At 40.9% G+C, this 24126-nt stretch overlaps 1 protein-coding gene across 5 annotated transcripts in view; it reads left to right on the plus strand.

Moving 5' to 3' along the window:
• Astn2 (astrotactin 2) overlaps positions 1–24126 on the plus strand; it is a 947200-nt gene that overhangs the window by 873605 nt on the left and 49469 nt on the right. For all 5 annotated transcript variants that reach the window (XM_052714946.1, XM_052714945.1, XM_052714947.1 and 2 more), the window contains one exon: positions 20349–20490. In XM_052714946.1, the coding sequence (XP_052570906.1) occupies positions 20349–20490 (142 nt within the window). The remainder of the gene's footprint in view (positions 1–20348; positions 20491–24126) is intronic.

A 24126-nucleotide genomic window follows, 5' to 3' on the forward strand; every position in this document is an offset into this window, starting at 1 on the left:
TAGTATTTCAAAATATTTTGTATACATAGTAGTTGTTGGTATTGGGTAACAGGACTGTTAATACCATAGTCAAGAGGAAGGCTTGGAAAGGCACTTTCTGTAGGCATTTTTTCACACCATATCAGTAGGAACCCCACCTTCCTGACTGGAAAATATTGAAGGCATGTAGAATATTGGAATATGTGTTCTCTTTCTAGTTTAGTTAAGAAATTTGATTTGATTCTAATTAGATTTTGCTTTTATTTCTTTGCATGGCTTAGGCATTCACTTTCCTTTCTGTGCCCATGTTTGTCTGTTTTGCCTGGAAAAGAGGTGATTCAGTTCTTCGGTCTCTGTAGGAACTCATCTGACCCCAAGTCTGTCAAGAGACAAGACAACCACTTTGAGGTAGATAAATACTTGCAAGATCTGATACCTCTGAGTTATAATCTCAGATCAGTTGTTCACTATGGAGTTTGGAGATGTTATTAGTGTGAAAATGAGCATGAAAATGCCAACTTTGCAGAGTGACGGTGAGGATTAGAAAAGCCCTCTGTGCAGAACACAATGAATTAGAGTCTGGAGTATAGCAAAGAAGTACTTTATCTTTGGCTCATGCAGAATTACATGCTTTTCTCCATCTCTTCCAATCCAATCCCCAGAACGCATCTAAACCCAAGTCTTTAAATAGAAGAGAGAACCAAAATCCAGTAAGGGAAGGTGAGTCACAGAGTAAAAAGAAGGTAAATCACAGCCCAAATTCACGCCTGACTTCCTTTCCTCTCCAGAGATCTGAGAGGCACTAAGCTGCTCCTTCCCCTGCAGGACTTGGCCATGGTCAATAGGCAAATGGAAATGTAGGGGCAATAAAGCCATCACCTCTTTATGGAATGAAAAATAACACTGAAAGGGCAACTGAACACATCCCTGAATCCTTGGAGCCTTGGGGGTGGCTGGAGAAATTCTTGCCCTGTCTTCTTCTTTCATTCTCCCGATTGGAGATAGTTCCTTTCCTTATTTTTAGCTGCTAATGGTTGGTCTGTCACAACTGACTCTGCTGCCTATTCTCAACCAGGAGTCTTGTTTCCTCCCGCTTGTCTAGGTAGGAAATACACTGGGAAGTCTCTCCTCGTTTCACCATTTCCTGTGACTTCTCATTTACTTCTCAATATAGACTTGGAAGTGAGGGCAAAAATAAGAAGAAACACAAATCAGTGGAGTGGGGAAGACCCTGGATTTGAGTTTGACAGCTTAGTTCAGTGGTGTCAACTATGTTGCCCTTTAGATGAAGGGCTTTGAACCATTCCGTAACCAACCTAAGCCCTGAAATTATTCAGAAGCCACATACTGAGTAGCTACTATGTGGTAGACACTATCCTATAAAGTAATGATAAGATACAAACAAGTATCTACCATGTGTAGCTTGAGTTTTCCTGCCTGGCCCACAGTCAGGACAAATCTCTCTCACCTGCCAGTCCCACAGCCACTCAGACCCGACCAAGTAAACACAGAGAATTATATTGGTTACAAACTGTATGGCCGTGGCAGGCTTCTTGCGAACTGTTCTTACAGCTTAAATTAATCCATTTCCATTAATCTATACCTTGCCACATGGCTCGTGGCTTACCGGCATCTTCACATGCTGTTTCTCATCATGGCGGCTGGCAGTGTCTCTCTCACTCAGCCTTCCACTTCCCAGCTCTATTCTCCTCCTTGTCCCGCCTATACTTCCTGCCTGGCCACGGGCCAATCAGTGATTTATTTATTGACCAATCAGCAACACATTTGACATACAGACTATCCCACAGCAACCATGGAATGTCTTGTGGTGATATATTGTGTACCCTAATAAAATTTGCCTGAAGATCAGAGAACTAGATTAAACTAGAGCCCCTAGATTAAACATAGTGGCCAGGCAATGGTGGCACACACCTTTAATCCTAGGACTCTGGAGGCAGAGACCCATATGGATCTCTGTGAGTTCAAAGCCACCCTGGACTACATGAGATTGACTCAGTCTAGGAGAGGAAACAAAGCCAGGCAGTGATGGCACATACTTTTAATCCCAGTACTGGGAAGCACATGGCCATTAATCCCAGGAAGTGATGGCTGGGTGGAAAAAGGTATATAAAGCATGAGGAGACAGAAACTAAAGGCTTTTCGGCAGAAGCATCCCTTTCAGGTAGAAGCCCTTTTGGCTAAAGCTTTTTTAGGCTGAAGAGTCCTAGAGGTAAGAAGTGTCTGTGGTTTGTTCCTTTGTCTCTCTGATCTTTCAGAATTTGCCCCAATATCTGTTTTTTTTTATTAAAATGACCATTTTAGAATTTGTTTTACAATGTATATTCCAGGTGTGGGTAAAGATAATGATAAAATTATAACTGTACAAAATAATTCATGTATAATGAGTGTTTCATAAAAAAAGGAGGATGCTGGAAGAGAGGCTGGTAATTCCCTTTGGTGTGGTGGTCAGAGAATACCTCCCTGAGAAGGTGATGTTTGAATAAAAGTCTAAAGATGTGAAAAAGTGAACACATGGTTTTCTGAATGAGCCTTCAGCAGACTGAGAACAGAGCAATAGCAAAAGCCCTGAAGTGTGTGCAAAGAGCCCCCAAGAGGGCACAGTATAGTGAGCAGAGAGAGAGAAGAGAGAAACTACCGGAGCAGAAGTAAGCTCTTGAGTTTCCTGAGTCAGACATGATGGTGAGGACTTGACATAGATGAAAGGGCCATATACACTGTAAAGTACTAGTCCAATCTGAGTGTCCCGAAGCAGATCCATGTCTTGTCTTAGGAAGGTATTTCATTCATCAAGGATAAGTATTAGTCTATATACTTCTTAAGATTTTAAGTGTGTGTGTGTTTGCACATGTGCACACACATTTGCTTGTACATGTGTTTGTGTTTGATGTCAAGGCATGCTTGGAATTCAAAGGACAACTTATAGGACTCAACTGTCTCCTCCTACCATGTGGATCTTGGGGAGTGACCTCAAGTTTTTAGACTTGGTGTCAACCACCTTTATCTGCTGAGCCATCTCACTGGCTCCAGCCTAAGGATTTTATATTGCACCAAATCTTTAAAACAGATCACTGAAATGGATGTACTTCTTCTTTCTACTTTACAAAAGATAAACCCACTTGAGTGGAGTCAAAAGACAGCCCTTTGTCCATTATAATACACTACTGGGTTGTGTTTAGATTGGTTTACTCCTAAGTTAAAAATACCTGATTTCTCACCCTACATCTACATCCATTGAGCTCTTAGTGAAGGAAAGGGGAAATAGGGAAGCAAGATGGGCATCAGAGAGAAGTTAGATGAGAGTAGAGCCTGTGTCCCCAGAGGAAAGACTCCATGAATATGTGTCTGGGAGGTCCCCCTCATCTACAACCTCAGTGTGATTTAATGAGATGAATAAACTATCAGAGACTGGGAAACACAGAGACTGAGTCAGAGATCTGTTATTGTTTCTTTTTTGGGCTCAGAATGAGGTGATCACAGGAATTCATGCCCCTGCCTGGATGTCAGTGCTCCGTATGACAGTAGGTACCTCTGATGTGCAAGGATAGTAAATATTTACTGAGATCGTGAAATACGTTATTCGGCTTTAGAGCACATGAAAATATCTCTAGTCTTTTCTAATAAAGCTCAAATCTTGGCTCTGCAATTTGCCCTGTGATTTGGGCAGATACTTCAACTCTGAATTGTGGTAATTTCCTCTGCAGATATGTGTAAGTAGCTAACTCATAGAGCTGCTTTGAAGCTGAGATGAGATGGAATATGTGAACTACTAGGAATGGGATATAACACTGTGAGCACATAGATTATAGTAACTATCACTGTCATTAATAATAATAAGATCAGTTGAGAATGCAAGATGGAAAAAAAGTAACAATTACTATTTGTCCCTCTGACACGTGTACCACATGCACCAAAAATAAATAAGTGCTTAATAAACATTAATTTTTGTTATCTCTTTTTCTTAAGTAAAATGTACTGCCTTCTCCAACTTTTAAAATACAGGTCATTTCCAGTTGTGGCCACCTCCCCTCTCCCACCTCTTTTGTGCACACATACACTGTTCGGTTTGGCCAGTGCTTGACTGAGCACTGCTCCTAGGAATGTCAAATGTGGGAAAATGGGTTTCACAGGTTTTGATGCTGATGTCCGCCTTCCAATCAAATCCCAGTAGCCATGTGTTAAACTCTGATCATAGGTTTTGTTTTAGGAAATTGGTGTGTTAAGAGAAATTTACAGCTATGTTGAAAGAAAGTATCCCAAGGAACAGGTGCTACTTTTTAAAAATATTTTTAGAGTTTCTTTTGAGACAGGGTCTTGCTTTTATACCTAGTTGGCCTGGAACTCACTATTACTGGCTCTCTTTAACATTGCAGTCTGTAGACTTAAGACATAGGGGTTGTATAGAAGATGCATTAATTGGAGCTGAGCACACCACAGACAGTTGTTCTCTGAATTTGAGAATTATTGGGGGACATGGGAATAGTTGGAGAGTGAGAGGTAGAACAGAAATCAAGTAAATACAGTACCAATGTATGAAATTTTTAGAAAGAAAACGAGTTTTAAAAATGAAGCCTTAAAAGTTATGGCACTTCTGGCTTCCCTTGGCTCTAGTCCTTGAAGATCCAGAAGTTGGTGCTGTACCATTTGAGCTCATGAAATTTATATTTGGGATTGTGGAGAGGGGAAGATGTACCAGGAACTAAGACCCATTAGAGAGATTTGGATCCCCAGAATCTTTACCTCAGCCACAGGTACTTGCAAACCAAGGGTGATCATTTTACCTACTGTCTCTAGGATGACTGTAAGGATCAAATGTAGAAAGACTGATATTGAAAGTCTGGTGAATTGTCCAAAGTTTGGATAATAAGCATTCACAAATGTACTTGCACACTCATTTTCGTATGTGTGTTTTTGTTCACGTATAGTATATAAGTGTTTGTGTAAGTGTGTCTTTGTTGTATGCATGTATATATATAGTATTTATAAACATAAATATCTATATATGTGTATATGCATTTTATATGTGTATATATACACACATATAGATTGATAGATGATAGATAATCAATGAAAGATACATAGACATATAGATACATAGACAGATGTTGTAAAAGCACAAGGTTGGGTATGAGTTAGAAACTTATAAAACCTGTTTACTCATTCAGTATAACCCAAGCCTTGTATTTAACAGTAGGAAAAACTCATCTGCCAACTTTTCCAATCTTAGTAAGTCTTTTATAGCTTTCATTGTAGACCGAAGAGAAAGCTTGTTTGGTCCCTCTTTTCTATTTAAAGGAAGTACTCAGTGTAAGAAGACCACAAGGGAGTCATTTTAATAGAGAACGAAAGCAACATATACGTTGAAGACACAGATGGAGAAAGTTGAGTGGGAATGGTAGTCCATCACCTACGTACTGCTTCCTTTGGTATCTGTACCACTTACTCAGGGTAAGATGGGTACAGCGGTCACCAACATTGCTTTCCTCAACTGTCGTGGAGCATTTATCTCTAGTGGATATTCTCTAGCTCACTTCTTTCCTGTTTTCCTTTCTTCCTCCCTTTTCTAGTGTCTCCACCTCTCTCCCCCTCCTTCTTCTCCCTCTATCCCTGTTGCTCCTGTCTTTCCCCACTTCTGTCAATCTAGATCTGTTTGTATCTTTAAGTATGACTCTCATAGTTTCTCTGTGATTGCTTTTCTACATTTTCACCTTGTCCCATACATACACACACTTGGAAATCTACCCTTTTTTGCCACCTTCCAGATTCCATCTCTTATTAATGATTCATCTCAGCCTGTTGAAATGGTGTTAGTTGCATGAGCAGAAAACTTGACTCATCTTTGCCCAGGGTGTCTTTCCACCCTTCTGGAATGAATGAAGAGCAGGAGGTACATTTGTCTGTGTGTGTGTGTGTGTGTGTGTGTGTGTGTGTGTGTGTGTGTGCTTTCATGTACATCAATGGTGAGGAAATGAGTTGAGGTAAGAAAATGGGCCCAGGTTCTAATTTAACCACTTGGTTCATTGCTGGGGATCCAGAGGTGGCTTTTGAAGGGTTCTGGTCAAATGTTCATTTGAGAAAAGAATTTTTTCCCACTCTGAAGGAGAATAAGAAAACAGAGTCTTGTTTATACGCTGCGGATGCCCCGGCTATCTCTTACCCCTGGCTTTGAAGTTTATATTAAGAAAAGAAAGAGAAACTTTGGGCATTCAGCAGTTTCTAATCTCTGGGCACCTAGTTTACACTGTTCTAGTTTAGGAGGATGAAATGTGCTAAATACATGAGGATAACTTACTTTTCCCAGATTTGCTGGGCTTTCGTTTTACTTATCTCATAGGAAATGTCTCATGAATTGGTGTTTTTCATAATAATAATGATGCCAGGGAAGCTCCCACTCATGGAGTGTTGGCTGTATGCAAGGCAACATGCCAAGTGCTCTCTGTACACTTTAAATTAGTCCCTGATATGGTTCGCCTGACTTCGGTGAAGTAGATGTGTTCACATTCATTTTGCAAGTGTAGAAAATGAGAGTCTAAGGACCAGTGTAGCTGAGTCAAGAGTCAAACCCAGTCTTAGGAGAGTATTGTATTTCATGATGCTTTTCTCCCCAAAAGGGGCATAGTTGTTGGTATCTTAGTCAGTATTCCTGTCTAACTCAATGCTGATGTGTAGAGGTCTCAGGAAAATAAGTTGTGGATAGATACTGTAGGGTGGCTTTATTGCTGTGTTTGTCATGTGTCAGCTCATGGTCCAAATGAGGAGATAGGATCACAAGGAACTCCTGGTAAAGATGAGAACTGGCAGTTAGTAAATGGTCTAGTACCTGTACATATTTAGATGGATGCACTCCTTTTCTGTGTTTCATTCTTCTCTTCTGTGCAATGGGAATTTTCACACTTATCTTGTACTCAACTCAGCTTGACCTTTTGAGGCTTAAATATGACAAGATAGTGGGTGCCCATGTCAAATGGTCAAGAGCTTTACTAAAAGAGAGAGCTGTAAAAAAATACAGTAGATCCTTGTTATCAAAAAGGAAAGGGTCACAATATTAATGGGCCAGTATGGATGACAGGAAGCTTGTCTGGGTAGAATTGCTAGGGTTGGGCAAATATCACCGAATAATAACGTTAAGCAAGGCTTAGTGGCACAGACTGCTAAACCCAGCTATTTAAGAAGCTGAGACAGGAGGATGACAAATTCAGTAGCTGCCTGGGCTATAAGGAGAGGCAGTCGAGGCAACTTGGTGAGACTTTGTCTTAAAATTCAAAGAGGAATGGGATGTAGCTCAGTGGTGAAATATTTAGTTTTCAGTATTAAGGGGGAACAGAAAGAAATAATGTAATTAGGAAATTTCCTATGGTAAGGAATATTTAGCTAGACAGAGCAGCCCAGGGAAATGGAGAAATGTATGCAAATATTGAAAAGATGAAATGTTGGATATACCTGTAAAACCAAATCATGTAAAAGCTGAGAGATAGCCTGGTGAACATTTCTTCTTTTTCAGTCATTTCATTAGGCAGAAGGGGGTAAGATAATCTGTGTAGACTCTCACAAGGAGGCAGAAGCACAGACCAATCTTCTGAGTCCCTACTCGGTTATTTTTTTATACGTAAAAAATTCAGTGACCTTGTGGGATGACTCTTTCCAACACCATTCAAACTTGGATGCATAAGGAAACCCTAAAATTTCCCAGTGCTTATTTACCCTGAACACCTGTTTCCAAATGAGGAAGAAAACCATGCTTGTTTATTGATCCACTTATCCTGAATAACTCCAAATATGGGTTTATATCATAAATAAGACAGGATAAGGTCATTTACATAAATTATATCAGTCCATGGGGTCAGGGGGAAAATGCTAAAAAGTGAGTTAAGGACCACAATAAGCGGGGTACAGCTGAACTGTTTGAAATCCTACAGTTTCATCCAAAACCCTAGAGGATGTCAAGAGGTGTGGACTGATGAGTAAAATCTTAAAGGATGAACATGAGTTTTCCTAGCATGTTTGCAAAGTCTTTGTTGAATCTTTAGTTTGCTCTCTAGCCTCATTTCCTTCATTTATTCAGCATATCTTTAATGAGTAATTACTACATTATTCATAATCTCCTAGACACAGGGAGATCATGACCAAGATAGACAAGGATTCTGAACTCATGGGACTAGCATTTTAATAACGAAACAAGGAAGAGGCAATAAACTAATAGCAACTCCAAGTTGTCCTAGTGATGAAAGAATCAAGTTCTAGGATGGGAAAGCACTGTTAAGTGATGCAGTATGGGTTTGAACTAGATGGGATGGTACAGGGAGAACATCACTTGTGCAGAGAAAGAATGGAAGCTGAGCTGAAGGAAGATAATGGGATAATTCTCAAAGCCCCAGTTAACTCTCGATCTTTAGAGTATCTTCACTCTCCCACTCCTTTCTGTATGTGGAGTTTATGAGCTCATTGACTCTGGAATTCCTCCGTATACTGTGGATATGTTTCCAGGTTTGTAAAGGTCCTTCACTCCCACATTTCTTGTTCCCTGCTATATCCTTGGGGCTGAAAAATTGATATTCCAGAATTACACATGACAGGTAAAAGGTGGTAGTGTGTATGTTTCTCTTAGTACAATCTCTTATATATATGTCACACTCTGAAGACTGCAAAGTACTTCTGTAGACTTAATTTACTCTTTATAAACACAGCATAGATGCTGCTATCTTCATTTTAGAGACAAGATGACTTGAGGGTCATAGGACTGGGAAGTTAAAAAGTGTGTGGTGTTGAAAATAAAAACACAAACAGCTTCAAAGGTTTGGAATGAGGAGACTAGAGCATCAAATCTAAGTTTTGCTGTGCTGGAAGTAGTTGTGTGATCGGGCAGCTCACCCCAACTCTCTGAACCATTCTTTCCTTCCTCACAAATTGAGAATAATAACTCCATCTTTGCCAGTTCAACCCAGCTTGTGCTATTTCATCACATTCTGAGCTGGCCAGCAGTAACTTCATGGGTTTTACCTTTTTAGACAGAAAGGAAGATGTTAGCTGAAGTGTTTGGTCCAGAGCAAGTTGGATGTTTGAGGAGAGCTAAGCACCCAAAGAGAAGCACGTTCTGTATGGTCTCTGTATGGTCGGTTCTTCCCTCTTCAAAAACAGTGTAACATTTGGAAATTGGACTTAGAAAAAGGAAAGAAAGAAAGCAGTCCATGAATGAGTGCATCATAGGAAGTGAACACACACTGTGGTCCTTAAGAGCAATTGGGATGGGGTGGGGATGTTTGGCTTCCTCATCTTTCCCAGTCTGGTTCCCAAATCAGCTCTCTTCACACATGGTAGCAATACCCACTGAAGCCAAATACATTAGCATCGTTTGTCCACCAGACTGTGGGGATGACGAGGGCTTTTATGGCCATAATTAATCCAACTGTAGAAAAGAAATGACTTGATTAGCCAAGTGCATATTAATGCTGCAGTTATTACTATTAGATTCTATATTAATAATAAGTTGCAGGACTCCTCAATGGGTCTCACACAATAGCAACTCTCTCAATTCTCCCTTGCTAAGCTGTGAACACCACAGGGAGGGCTTTGTTCATGTGGCTCAGAGCTAAGTCTGCAGTTGTAATCCTTTCCTTTACACCTAGTGGGTGTCCAGCAACTGTTTGTGAACAGTTACAGCAGTGAGTCTAACAAATTAGACCTAGATCTCAGTAAGCAAGGCACATCAATTGTTCTTTTTTCAAACTCCTTAAAAGCAGAGAATAGATCATTGTAGACAGTGTGTTTGAGGCTCTGTTGTACTCTCTTGTCTCAGAGCTATTTCAACCATACCAGGGACGAGCAGTTCTGTGTTCACCCAGGGTCACCTTGAGCTGCCAGTGATCTCAAACCCACTTTTGGCATTATGTATCAGAGCCTAATATAAGACTGAGGGCACTCCCCAGGTCCATGAAGATCACAGTTTATCACTTCAAGTGAGAGGGCTCAACTAACAAGAATCAGCATCTGGAGGGTAGGCACTCCAGCTTCTTGAATTCCAGCAGGACAACTCTAAGATATTCCATTCACTTTGTCAAATGTGCCTGCAGAATCAAGTCTCTGCTACTCACACCAGCAACCTAATTGACCTTATAGTAACATTTCTCCTTTCTTACCTCCCCCTTTGATTTCTACCTTTCTGCTTTCTGGAATCACCTCCCAAATAAGCTATATGCATCCAAGCTGTTGTCATAGAATGTGCATTGGAGAGAATGCAAATAAGTTCTTTATGTTTGTGCTTCTGGAAATCAGCTTAAATTACAGTATGCAGTCCATCTATTTACTCACTAGACAAATACTTACAGAGAACCGGTTGTGCACTGACATCATTCAAAATGAGCTTCCTTGTGGCACCCACAGAGCATAGATGCAAATAGTACAATAACTCATGGATTTATGAGAGGCATCAATTCAAGTAAAAGCCATCTCTTAGAATGGCAAATGGCACAATATGTTTCCAAAGAGATGGGGTATGAAGGGGTAAGAAGAAGGGCTGAGTGTGTTCTGCAGATGTGTAATCACAAGTGTAAATGCTGTACATGTCCCATGGCAACATCATGCTTGCCATGTTACAGGACGAGGAATGGAGCATGACTGGAAGGAGTGGGGAAGAAAGGAAGAACACAGACAATAAGGAAGTCAGGTAGGGGACAAGGAAAGTAGGTCTTTGGAGATAGTCAGTGAATTCTTGTCGAGGAGGAGAATCTGTTCCCTTCATCCGACACAGTGTTTGATGGTAGGGAACTTCTGGGGTTTGGAATCTGAGAGAATTGAGTTTAGACAGAATAAGACTTTGGGCAAATGGTTTTATATTTTTGAACTTTTCCCTTTTACTTGTACAATGGCAGTCATGAAAATAGCCTCAGTGATGCAGATCTGTAGGACTGCTGGTTGCAAGTAACATAAAACAAATGGAAACTATCTTTGGCAGAAAAGGAAAAGTACTGGCTTGTCTATCCGGATAGCCAAGGATAGATTAAGATTCCCAGGCCATTGGATCCTAGGCTTCAAATGATGTCATCATCACTTGGTCTTTATCCCAGGAGCTAGCCCAACTGAGAAGGTCAGGGTCACTTTATTTTTTTAAAATTATTTATGTATATGGGTGTTTTGCCTGCATGTATGTCTCTGCAACACATCATATGTGCTTGGTGCTCTTGGAGACCTGAAGATGGAGTCAAATTCCCTGGAGCTGATGTTTCTGACTGTGGAAAGCTGCCATGTAGGTCCTGGGAATATAATTGAGGTCCTCTGGAAGAAGAACTAGTGCTCCTAACTTCTGAGCCACATCTCTAGCCCCTGGGCCATTTATTCTATTCTGTTATTTTGTCTCTGAGATGGGATGTACGGCCTTTGAGCATGCATCAGTTTCAGAATAATAGAAGAGTCCTTAACTCTACCTAAGGGATATTAATGATGATTGTAGGAGAAACACTTCTCCAATGGAATTACAAAAAGAGGAGCATGACTTTGAGCAGGTAAGAACAAAAGATGTCCACTAGAGTGGATATGCAGATGAATCAAAAGTCCCTTTGCCACAATGTCTGGCTCATAGGGGTTGTGGACACACACATGCTAGTCCACCACTGGATCTTTTGGAAGACTTATTTCCTACTGGTCTCCATGATGCCACGTGAGTCTTATTTACTACTGAAAGGTCACAACCCAGAAAGCAGCATGGGCCTCCCAAGAGAGACTTCTTTTAATGCCTGCTGCTGGGGTTGAGACAATGAGATCCAGGATCCAACTACAGAAGTTAATTTCACAGAATTCTGTAAACAGCTTCATGGCCAGCTTTCACTAAGGGCTGGTGACACAGCAGTGATCCAAACACAGTTCTTTCTGGAAGCATCTCCTGGTCTGCAAGCCAATGTGTAGCAGACAACATGAAGACTTTGGGCCCCTGATTTCTAACCTTTACTTGACCATTCCTTGGCAAGTTATTGAACCTTCCTGAAGCCCATTCTCTACCCCATAAAAGCACAATAAACAAAATCCATTCAGTTGCATTCAATTTCTATAAGGATGGGGGAACTTAGAGTATTTAATTCGACAATTTAAGTAAAGGTGCCTGCCATCATTGTTGTTGTGGAAAGAGATAAATATTTCCTTTGATTCTTTCCTTTCAAGTTCTTCTTTTACAAAAGTATTTGCGTTTGCAAAATTACTAGGGAGTTAGATATTATGTGATGCAGCAAAAAGCAAATGAATTTTAATACTATGAGTTTGGCCATCAGATAGGTTAGGGAGGCCTGCTGGGGGTCAGGTAGCAGAAATGAGGCACCATCGATATACACAAAGCATCCAGCTATCCAATGTATTGTATGTGTTGTTAGAGTTTTTCTGCCTGGCCCACAGTCAGGACAAATCTCTCTCACCCGCCAGTCCCAAGCCGCTCAAACCCGATCAAGTAAACACAGAGACTTATATTGGTTACAAACTGTATGGCCGTGGCAGGCTTCTTGCTAACTGTTCTTACAGCTTAAATTAATCCATTTCTATTAATCTATACCTTGCCACGTGGCTTGTGGCTTACCGGTACTTTACATCTTCCTTGTCCTGATGGCGGCTGGCAGTGTCTCCCCTCCCAGCTTCCTGTTCTCTCAGTTCTCCTCTCTGTTAGTCCCGCCTATACTTCCTGCCTGGCCACTGCCAATCAGTGATTTATTCATTGACCAATCAGCAACACATTTGACATACAGACCATCCCACAGCATGTATGTGCCATTATCTCATTTTCTCCTTGCCTGATTCTCTGAAGCACATGGGCTCATCTTTTTTGCTGATGAAGATGGAGCTTCTTAGAGTGCAGTCATCCATTCCTGGATGAACTAAGTAGTTCCTACGTGGTGAGCCTGGCTTCAAAACCAGACCTCGTTTGTTCCTCAACCCACTCTATTTTCTTTACTCCATGCTGCTATCACAATAAAAGTAAGGATCGTTATTATCACTCATTCCTCTGATTTAAAACAACATCACATTTTAGAAGAAACAAACCAACTGTTGCTGATAGCTGTGAGGCCCCAAAGCCTATTTTCTTACTGATAAGTTCTCAGAATGCATGTCTGCATTTTCCAAGTAAAAAGGCAGGCAAGTGTGGGGAGGGATGGAGGGAGAGCTGTTTGGTGTGTCCTGGAAGAGCGTGTTTGCAGGTTACAGAGAGGTCAGCCCTGGAGTGGCCAGAAGTTCCCCTGATATTTTCAGAAAAGCGTGGAGTCCAGACATGGAGACCTTTCTCCCCACCTGAGCTCCCCTTCCATTTGGAATTGCCTGCTGCTTTTTCTACCAGCCTGTTTTCAATTTGTTCATGTGGCCAGCTTCGACTGTGACCTGAACCCAATCAGAAAGGAGAGGGTGAGGTGGGCGAGAGGGAAATCAAGCAGAAGGAGGTTTGAGGGGAGTGCTGAAAGGAGAGGAAGGGAGAGAATTGAAGCTCGGGAGGGGAGGCGGGGCGGGGCGGGGGGGTGGTTTCAGAAAAATCGCTCTGTGCTTTGTTGATTCATGCTGAAGCTGCAGCAGAATCACTATTAAACTCTGTGGAACGTGAGGAGAGTGTGAGTGGATAAAGAAATGTGTGGGGGTCTGGTCCCAGCCCACTCAGGTTGCAGCCCCAGAAGAGCTGTAATGGGGAACAGGCACATTCTTTTACAACAACTCCCAACTCCCTATCTGTTTTCAAGGAAAGAAAAACAACAACCACCAAATATATATATATATATTGAATATATATATGAAGGCTTGGACAGAGTTGGGTGAAGCAGCAGCAGCAGCCACCTGGGGTCTCAAAGGTCTCTACCAGGACACAGGATATATATCAGGAAGGAGAGGACAGGGGTGTCCAAACAGGGTGGCCAAGTGGAAGATCCATGAGGCTCAGATGCAAAAGAGCTGATTTGGTTCCAGACTCTGGTCCCAGAGTATTTCCAAGCAACTGTCTTTCAGTGACAGGGTGCGGCACTTTGGGGATTCTAACTTGTTAAACAATAAAACTTTTAAGCCAGGTTAGGCAAGATGGCCCCATGGGTAAAGACACGTGTCACACAAGCCAGATGATCTGAACTGGATCCCTGGAACCCACAAAAAGGTAGAATAAAGAATGACACCACATGTGATGCCTTAGGCAGCCTTGGTGGCTGTGGGGAGGGGCTTGGACCTGCCTAGGCTCAGTGTGCGGGCTCTGTTGACTCCCCATGGGAGACCTTAACTTAGGCTTGTGGGGATGTGGGGTGGCTAGAGAGGGAGGGCTGCAGGGTAGGAGGAGGGAGGAGTGGGGATCTGTGGGTGGTATGTAAAGTGAAAAGTTCTTAATAAAGAAAAATGAAAAAAAAAGAATGACACCACAAAGTTGTTCTTGGTCTTTGATGTGTGGAATATGGCAGTAATACCACACACCCATGCACACACAGATTCTTTTTTTCTGTTTCTAAAAATAGAAATAAACCATTTAAACCAAGCATGTATAAAAGTTTTTGCATTTTTAAAGTAAAACTAAATGGGGCTGAAGGGATGGCCCAGTGGTCAAGAGCACATACTACTCCTCTGGAGGACTTTTTGGAGGTAAGTGCCCATATGAAGATTGCTCACCACCACCTGGAACTAGCTCCAGGGAGATCCAATGCCCTTGGCCTCAGCAGACACATGCACTCATGTATATAAAGCCACATACACAATTCAAAATAAAATAAATGTCAAATAAAGAGAAAAACTAAATAAAACATAGATCACTCATATGGTTGAATGTGGATGTAGAGGAAGCCAATGGTAGCTCCCCATGGTGTTCAGCCCTCACCCTGGGTTCCATCCATTGTAATTTGCAAACCACTGTTAGAATATGTTACACTGGAGACCAATTCAAACTCTTCTGTTTGTGGTGTACTTTATATCTTTCTCATAAATTGCCCGTTTTAGGATGACGGCAGGGTGGGATCCTACACCTAACATGGAGCCTAATACATACTAAATGCCCAGGAAATCTGTGCAGTGTTCACGTCGAATGGAGAAGTCAGAAATTGAAGAGGAAGGTGTCCAGAGACAACTTGAAAAGCTCTTAACTTCTGTGTGTCTGCCTGAGAAAAGTGTTACATGCTAAAGGGGTGAAGAGAGCAAAGCTCCGTTTCAACTCCCATGTCTGTGTATAGTGATGGAAACATCACTTCTCCAGTCATCATGTACAAGTGGAGAAGCAGGGACAAAATCATCTCTAAGAATCCCCTTCTCTACACTGTTGTGGTGGCAACAACAAATACAGCCAAACAATAATAGCAGCTTTTTTTTTTAAAAGTTCTTCCTGTGTGCTAGACATTTTGCTGATTAATTTGTATGTGGTATTTTGCATATTTACAATGCTACATTTTATATACAATGTATGCACATTTATATACATTTTATAGACAATGCTACTATTATATTTCTCCAGATTGAAAAAGGAAATAGATGCACAGAGGTAAGGATCTTATGAAGAGCAGGCAGTACGTGAGAGTATACAAAGGTTTTGTCCTCTGTAGAGTAAATGCAGAGCCTAGGCTCTTACCTACTACATTACATTAGTACTTAGTAAATTGTAGCACTGCCAGACTCAGAGTACAGTAGGTGGCAGAAGCAAAATACACATGGATGAACTGCTCTGATCTGCATTTGTGCACGGACAAGTCTGCTGAGGTCTTTCTTAGGCCCCTGACCACTAGGTAAGGAAGGACACTGAAGGGTCATTCATTCACCTGTCTCCACATATGTTACATTGCAATGTGAAGTAGAAAGCCAAGAAAAGCAAACTTTATGGGTCTGTTCTTGTATTTAACAACCCTTCCTGTTGTCAGATTACAAGCTGTAGAAGGTCAGGGACCATTTCTTTTATTGTTGCATTCCACAAGCCCATAGCACTAAAAGGGTGCCATGAACTTAATTATAAATTGAACAACTCTGAGAAAACCAGCTTTTGATCAGTATCCGCCTAAAATCTTCTCCAGGAGGCAGTACAGTATAAAAGATGAGGCTTCAGCACTGGAAGATTAGAGGTTCAGGTCTTAAGCCCTTTTGCAATTTTAACCTCCACTTTACTGTAGAATGATGACTTCAAACTTTTTAGTTGCTTTAATGATTAATTGAAAAAGGTGATGTACATACTAAAGTATCAGTTCCCTTCCTATTAAGTCTCTTCAGTCATTATTTGCACATAATCCCAATGAGAGCTGGACACTATGTATTTCTATAGGGCCCTCCTTATGAGCTGCTATACTCCAGGTCATCTGGGTTTTTCACTTGAACTATAGTCACAATACTTAGAGCTACATAGAAGTTAGAACTGTGCCGACTGACCTAACATGCTTATAAAACTTTAATCCATGGTCCAAATGATTCTGAGATTTTTGGAAATATCTGGAAAGCTGTGTCCATTTGAAAATGAATGCCAGCCATCTTTTGGCTTCCAGAGAGCTAATTAATATTAGTTACAGGCATACTAACTTCCCTCATGAAGAGCCAATTTCTTCAATGGATCTCTGGAAATAAATTGAAAAGCAGACATGGAACCAAGCTGTATGAAAACAAATACAAACAGCCAGACTTGCAATCCTGAGACTAAGTGAAACAATACCTTTACTCCATCCAATTTTCTCCTTTCTTTTGAAAATGTTAGTCCCATATACTATTCTACTTTGATATCTACTAGAATGAAAATGTTTAGTGATATATGATTGTGCTATCTAAAAGGTCAGTGTAAGAGATCTACAGTAGATATGCAGTGTCTAAGTCTACAGCAGATAAAAGCTTCATTTATATCTCAATGATCAGCATGCTTCTGCTTCTAGGAATCTTTGTTTCTTTCTAGACTCAGGTTTACTTTCTAGCTGATGTTTGGGCAGTCACAGGGGTAAGACTACGGGTGTAAGTAGCTATTACTATAAGATAGTTTCACAGCAAACTCCCTGATCCTCTGGCTCTTAAAATCTTTCTGCTCCCTCTTCCTCAGTGTTCCCTGAGCTGTAAATTATGTTGTTTTGTAGATGTATCCACTGGGACTGGGCCCACAATTCTGCATTTTCATTGATTGTGGTTTTCTTTAATGGTCTTTTGTAAAGAAGTTTCCTTGATAGGGGATGAGGACTGCACTTATCTGTGGGTATAAGGGTAAATATTTAGAGTATATTTAGGGATTATGCTAGTTTAGTAAAGGGGTGGCTATAAATTCTCTTCTAAGATCCATGACTCCAGTAGCCCTGGGTAGTTGGCTAGGTTTCCTGTACCATTCCACTTCCCTCTTGTTGAGTTGTCTTAATGCCAATTATAGAGTTGTTGGTTGCTGCTAAGGTATACACGATGTGCCACTACTATACTCTCAGGGTTATTGCGCTGGTTGTTGTTGTAGTTCATAGGCATCAGAGCTGGGTGGGACACTCAAAATATAGTTTTATTAATTTTTTAGTATTTCATATATACATGCAATATATTTGGATCATATTCACTCCACTCCTCCCCCTAACTTCTAAGATCCTCCCCAGATACATTTTCTCCTCTTTCTCAATTTCTAACCCACCTAATTCAGTTTGTGCTACCTACATAATCAGGGATTTAGAATCATCCACTGGAATATGACTCACCTACCAAAGACCATACTTTTAAAGAAAACTGATTCTCCCTCCCCAAGAAGACATCAACTATCAAATAGCTCCTCAGTTAGGTATAGGCGATCCTGAGCCATATATGGGCATTCCAGCCCCTATCTCAGCTGGAACATTGACTGGATTGATCTTTTATAGATATTGTGTAAGCAAGCACAGGCTACTGTGAATTCATGAGTGCAGCAGTCCTGCCATGTTCAGAAGACATCATCTTGCTCCAATCATTCCTGACTTCTGGCTCTTACATATTTCTTCCCCCACTTTCAGGATGGTCTTGAATGGGGCGGGGTATGCTAAAGATATTTCATTTGTGGCTGAGTACTCTATTGATATTTATTCTGTGTACTTTGGCCAGTGGTGGATTTGTACATTAACCACCATACTTTACATAAAGAAACTTTTCCAATAAGATCTGAAAGCTGTTCCAGTCTTAGAGTATAGAAATAAGAATTTAGAGGGCAGTTTGATGCTATGCTCATTTAGTAAAGTAATAATAGCATATTCAAACCTGGGGCATTTGGTCTCCTGAACCTTTGATTCTTGGTCAGGTTTATAATACTAGGCATATCTTTTCTTCTGTGAAGTGGGCTTTAAATTCAACCAGAAAGCAGCTGGTTACCCCCACAATGTTTATACCACTATTGCACCCATGAACTTATATTGCCCTGTAATTATTATTGTAGTTCACAGCTTGGTTGTTGATGACCTTGTCTATCAAGCATCCTGCACAGCAACTTCTGATACTATGAAAGCTACCCAGTAAGAGGGAAGCTTCCTGGTCAATTACCAACTTGATTTTTTTCATGGCTTGAGACCAAAGTGTGTCTTGTCTGCAACAATAGGGTCTTATCACAAAGTTCTGGTAGGCAATCAAGAATCTTGACACTATCCTGTATTGTTTGGGAGAATTTCTGAAACACATATGACCAACACCTTGAGGGGTGATATCCTACACCTGATAATAAGCTGTTTATTTTGTCACCTGTGGCTTCTGGGGAGAACATTATCCCCACTGGAGGGTAACTAATTAACTCTTTTATATGAATGTATGTAAGGAAGCAATGGATGGAGGACTCATAGCACTTCATACTGTGTGGTATAAAGTATCTCCTCACATGCTAGTTTTGCTTCAAAATTATCCAATTTTTAAAATTAGAAAGGAACTAAGAGGCTGTATAGGCTCATTTACTTTATCTATTTTCAGTAATTTTTATTGATTTTTATTTTTACAAAAGCTGTATGTTTTTATTGAAGATAATTTTAGAATTAGGAATAAGCAAAGATAAGACAGAAAAGTATTCATTGTTTCACTTCAAAAACACTACGAAGCATTTGCTATATTTTTGTTCCTCCTGTTTTAAAATCATTGTGTGTGTGTGTGTAAAATTTTCACAAAATTATATTCTATAATTGTCCTATATTAGCTTAAAATATGTCATAAATATTCTTTTATATACCTTTATATTTTCCCAGAAGTTATTTTTAAAGTCTATACAGTATTCTTCTGTATCATTGAGCTACAGTTGCCAAATAGATATTCATTTCTATATTGCTAAAGATTTAGTTATCTCTAAATCTGTGCCAAGATGAAACAGTAGGACACTGTCTCTCTTTACATATTTTTTCAAGAATTAATACAGTGTAGCCGGGTGACAGTAGTGCATACCTTTAATTCCAGCACTCGGGAGGCAGAGCCAGGTGGAGCTCTGCTAGTCCGAGCCACCCTGGTCTGCAGAGTGAGATCCAGGACAGGCACCAAAACTACACAGAAAAACCCTGTCTCGAAAAAAAAATTATTGTATACTTTCACCTTACATAGAAGAAAGCTAAGGTACAGAAATGAAAATTCCACTGTCTGTACCAATGCAATGAACTCCTGTCAGAGCTGACTCTAGATTATTAAATTCTAGAAGTTTAGTTATCTTCCCAGCTTTTACTTCCTAGTCTCTCTCACGGAGTTCTTTTTTCTAGTTGACTTCTACTCTTTCCTTAAACCCAATGGCTGAATTAGGTTTCAGGAACCATTGAGTTTGGGGACTTACGCTTACTTAACATGGCTTCTGTTGTCATCTCCTGTGCCCATGGCCTTCATCACTCATCAATCATAGAATTCTTCTCCTATAACTCATCTAGATCTATTTCCACCTCAGAATAACACTCTATGAATCCAGCATGAGCACCTAAGAGTGGCCATGCAATATGAAAACTCTTCTATCCTAAATCCACCTCCTTCAATATACAAGGAAGAATCTGCAGCTTTAAGGAAAGTCTTTAAATATGGAGTCAGAAGAAAATGGCAGTAACAGTATTGAAACAATTACTCTACACCAAAAGAGTAATTCCTTTGTCTTTACATACATTTTGTTATAGAATAATTTACTTCATTTTAGCTTTGCCATATCTTCCAAATTTCTGTATTGGTATTCTTTTATTTCACAGGTAGTGAATCTCAGGCATAAATATGAACAGTCATCATGTGCCTGGCATGGTGGCTTACAGCTATAATTCCTACAAATGGGTGGTGAACTGAAGAAAGTGATTAACAAGTTCAAAGCCAACCTTGGGTACATGGCAAGAAGCAATAAACAAACAAAAATCATACAGAGACTAGACACCGAAGATGCCAATTTGTGAATTTTCAGATCTGCCCTTTTCCCTGGTAATATCTTTTCACCAAGGCATGCACTGGAGAGCTCATCTGTTTTTATCTCCTTCCAGGAGAATTCCTGAGTTTTGCTGATGACTTACTCTCTGGCCTGGGCACATCTTGTGTAGCAGCTGGTCGAAGCCATGGAGAGGTCCCTGAAGTCAGTATCTACTCAGTGATCTTCAAGTGCTTGGAACCGGATGGTCTTTACAAGTAAGAAGCAATGGGTTTGTAGTGAGTATGAAGCAGTGAATGTGGGTTTAAGCCTGGGAGAGATAACTGGAATAATTCTTTTCAGAGCAGCCTAATGTTTCTTAGCTTGTCAATTTGTGACCTTGAGAGTCAAAGGCTTAGAAGTTTCTGTTTAGAATGTAGACCACAAAGAGGCATGCAAGGTGAGTACCACAGGGCCCATAGAGGCTAGATACTAAGTTCTATTATATTATTTCTACTGATGAATAATCTGCAACCGAGAAAAAGACAATAGTTTACTCTGGGTCACAGAACAGCTTATTAAGGAGAGCTGGCTGGCAATCCCTGCCGACTGCTTTTTCTGATTTCATAGTATCTCTGAGATAAGTATATGTGTATATATGCATATATTAAGTTATACTGATATATACGGCTCAAATATACATCTTCTTTAATATATATGTGTGTGTGTTTATGCCTGTGTATGTAAATGTATACCGACATATATATGTAACATATATTGGGATTTAGTGGACTCACTATATCTAAACTCCTAGAAGTCACTGTCAGATTGATTTGATAATGTCAGAAGAGACAGGAGGCTTGGTTTTGTTTCCAACCACAATGAGTATTGCCACATCTGGAGGTAGCCGCCATAAATAACACCAAAGAGCTCTAGAGAACAGCTCATCATATTCCTAACGATGAAACCACAGGTCACCTCCTTTATTACCTTAGAAAGCTATAACTGGTGAGATGTTAAATGTATTAACAGTTACTCAAATAATTCTTTTATTTGCATCATCATTATTTATTTATTCCTCTTTTATTTATCTGCTTAACCATTCATCTATCCTCCACTTATCTCTCCTCCTGTGTCTTCTTCCACTCATTTATCCATATAATTTATCCATCTATTTATATAATCACATGTAGAATTTTCATTTCACGCCCACATTTTCTAAGGATTTTTTTTATGTCTTCCTACTGCACTAAGGTATTCTTAGGCATGCATGTGGCTGACACCAAAGGCCCTATCCTCTGATGACTTAAAACATGACAGTGATATGAAAGGATACACACATATGGGTTTGGAACATTAGTTGTATAACCTTAATTAAGTTGCCCCTACAAATATATCGATAGACCAAACTTAAGAATGCCACTGTGAGCTGGACCTTGTAACCCAGACTCTATGACCTCTCAGTTGTTATGATTCAAACTTTCTCTTCAATCATGTGGGATCAGGAAATGACAGAAAAGGGGGTCTGCCGTGCACAGAGCTAGTTGGCAAGCCAACCAGAGAAGTACGATGTACTCTGTGCCTTATGGAACGTTCACAGACTTGATGGTGAACACTGGGACTGGATCTAGGCTTTGAGAGCACCACTCCCCAGTCTCAGAATCAGTCAGTACTGGGTGTCTGGGCTCTGGAGTCACTGCACCTGTGCAATGTGGCAAGCACACAGCTAACGTCAATGCTGTAAGATCTTGTCTGACACTAAAAACTATGGTGCTATCAAGGAAGGGGAGTTTTAAAATATTTCCTGATGACTGGCTCCTGAGATCTATGCCCTTCCTTAAGGGTATACACTAGAGGCAGATAGATCTCAGATCAAACCCATGCCTTTCTCTTCATTGGTGTTCATTCTCTGAGCCTCCAGTTCTTTCTCTATGAGAATGTGTGTGTCTCCCTGAGACTTTCCTTTTATCTTTTTGTCCATCTTTCCATCTATCTACCCATTCTCATATCAATCTACCCTTCTAGGCTCCTTGGTGTGAGCCCCTAGTTAGAGTATAGTAAGTATCAACTGTTATCTCTGTTGCAGTTGCTACCTAATTGTGGCAATTATGAATTTCCCCATTGCCCTGTTTATTCTCCAATTGATGGGTCAGATGAGTAAGCAGTGAGAAATAAGTCAGAGCCTTACCTGGTGGTTCTCATCCATTGGGTCAGAAGGAGTAGCCCTGTCTTTGGGTGGCACTGTAGCAATGTGGTGTTAACGTAGCTAATGTCTACAGAAAGCAATGAGATGTGTTTATAAATTCCTCCAAAGCAATTGACACCGAGAGTTGATGAATCGGCTACTATTCTTTAAATATGATAAATATTTCCCTTCGTTTCTTCTTTTTCCAATGGTCTGGCACCATCTCTGCTTCCCAATTCTTGGGGTAGGGTCTCCTTCCTTCCTTCACTTTGGGAATGTGTTTGTCATGAGTTTGTCTTCCCTATCTCTGGACACCTCTTTGTTTTATTTATTTTCTTTTTAAATAGATTTTATTAATGGCCCTGGGATCTGGGCTGCTCTGACAGGGAGCCAGGGTGTTGTTTGGAACTGTCTCCCATCCCACTGGCGGCTCTCCTCCCGTGAAGTCTGACCGACGTGGTCTTGAGTTTTAAAATAGCTCCCGTGTCTGTTCTTGGGGTTGCTCATTTTCTGCTTGCTCATTCCTCAGCAAAATTTCTTTTCTTCCTTCTGAGCCAAGAATACTACATGTGGCAGTAGAAAGAACACAGGCTTTGGGGACAGGCTACTCTGAGTGTTAATCCTGATTCTGCCCCCGAGTGCTCAGAAAGTGACCCCAGACAAGTGATTGTTCACTATTCTAAGTGACAAATTTTTCCTCTAGAAAAAGGGTTGGTAGTCACTCATGCCTTACAAGGTTCTAGAACAGAGAACTTTGTTAAGAGTGATAAAAACTAGGAAAAGCACAATTTGCCAGAATTCTGGTGCATAGGAGGCCAGCAAGAAGGTTTAACTATTTTCTCCATTTTGATCTCTGATTAACCCCTCATTATCAGGGTCCTTTTCTTTCAAGGACAACTCTGGAGGAGTTGGTTTCCATGAAGAAAATTGGGTCCTACCAGCCCTGAGAAGTGTCCTCTGGGATGGCTAGAAAAGAGGAGGGGGCAGATTCAGGGAAGGAAAGACTCAGAAAGAGCAGTTTTCATGACAAGCACAGTCAGACACTAAGCTCCCAAAATGGTTCAACTGGCAGGGGAGAACAGGACCACATAAGTGTCTACCAAAGAGCCTGGGCTCCCGCCCTGCTCCCCCCACTTCTGCTGGGCTCAAACTCCATCTGCCCTGCCGGGTCTGAAGCGGCAGCAACTTTGAAATGAAGGTGCACTAGAGTCACTACAGCTTGAGAGTTCTGGGTATCATAGTTCCGCCATGGAATCTATTCTCAACCCCTGCCCCAGGACTCCTGCCTTTCCCAGTTATCTGCTTCTGCCACTTTCCTTTTGCCCCTGTAGGGCTTCTCTGGTCCCTTATTAGCATCTCTTTATCTTGTAAACTTTGTAAACTTGTAAACTTTCTCTGGTTCTTTTTCCATATGGATTCCCCAATGGGTCTGGCCCTGGCCTTCCCATGTGTTACTCTGGTAAGGTTTTATTTATCAGAGTGCATCTCAGTTTCTCTGCTCTATTTCTCATTTGAATTTTTGCCTCTGCTCCCCGCCCACCCCCCGCCCCCGCTCTCGTACAAACTCCCTTTCTTTGCCCTACCTTGGAAGGCAAATTGCTTTTGCAGCCCCTCCATCCATGAAATTTTACACAGTGCTTCAGGGTGAGACCAATGGGAAGAACGAAGGTCAAGGCTGATTTTCTGTCCTGAGCTCACCCCCCGCGTAACCGTCCAGAAACATCAGCAA

The sequence above is a fragment of the Peromyscus californicus genome, unplaced genomic scaffold (assembly GCF_007827085.1).
Source record: "Peromyscus californicus insignis strain IS unplaced genomic scaffold, ASM782708v3 Scaffold_5__1_contigs__length_169319896, whole genome shotgun sequence".
NCBI classification, from domain to species: domain Eukaryota; kingdom Metazoa; phylum Chordata; class Mammalia; order Rodentia; family Cricetidae; genus Peromyscus; species Peromyscus californicus.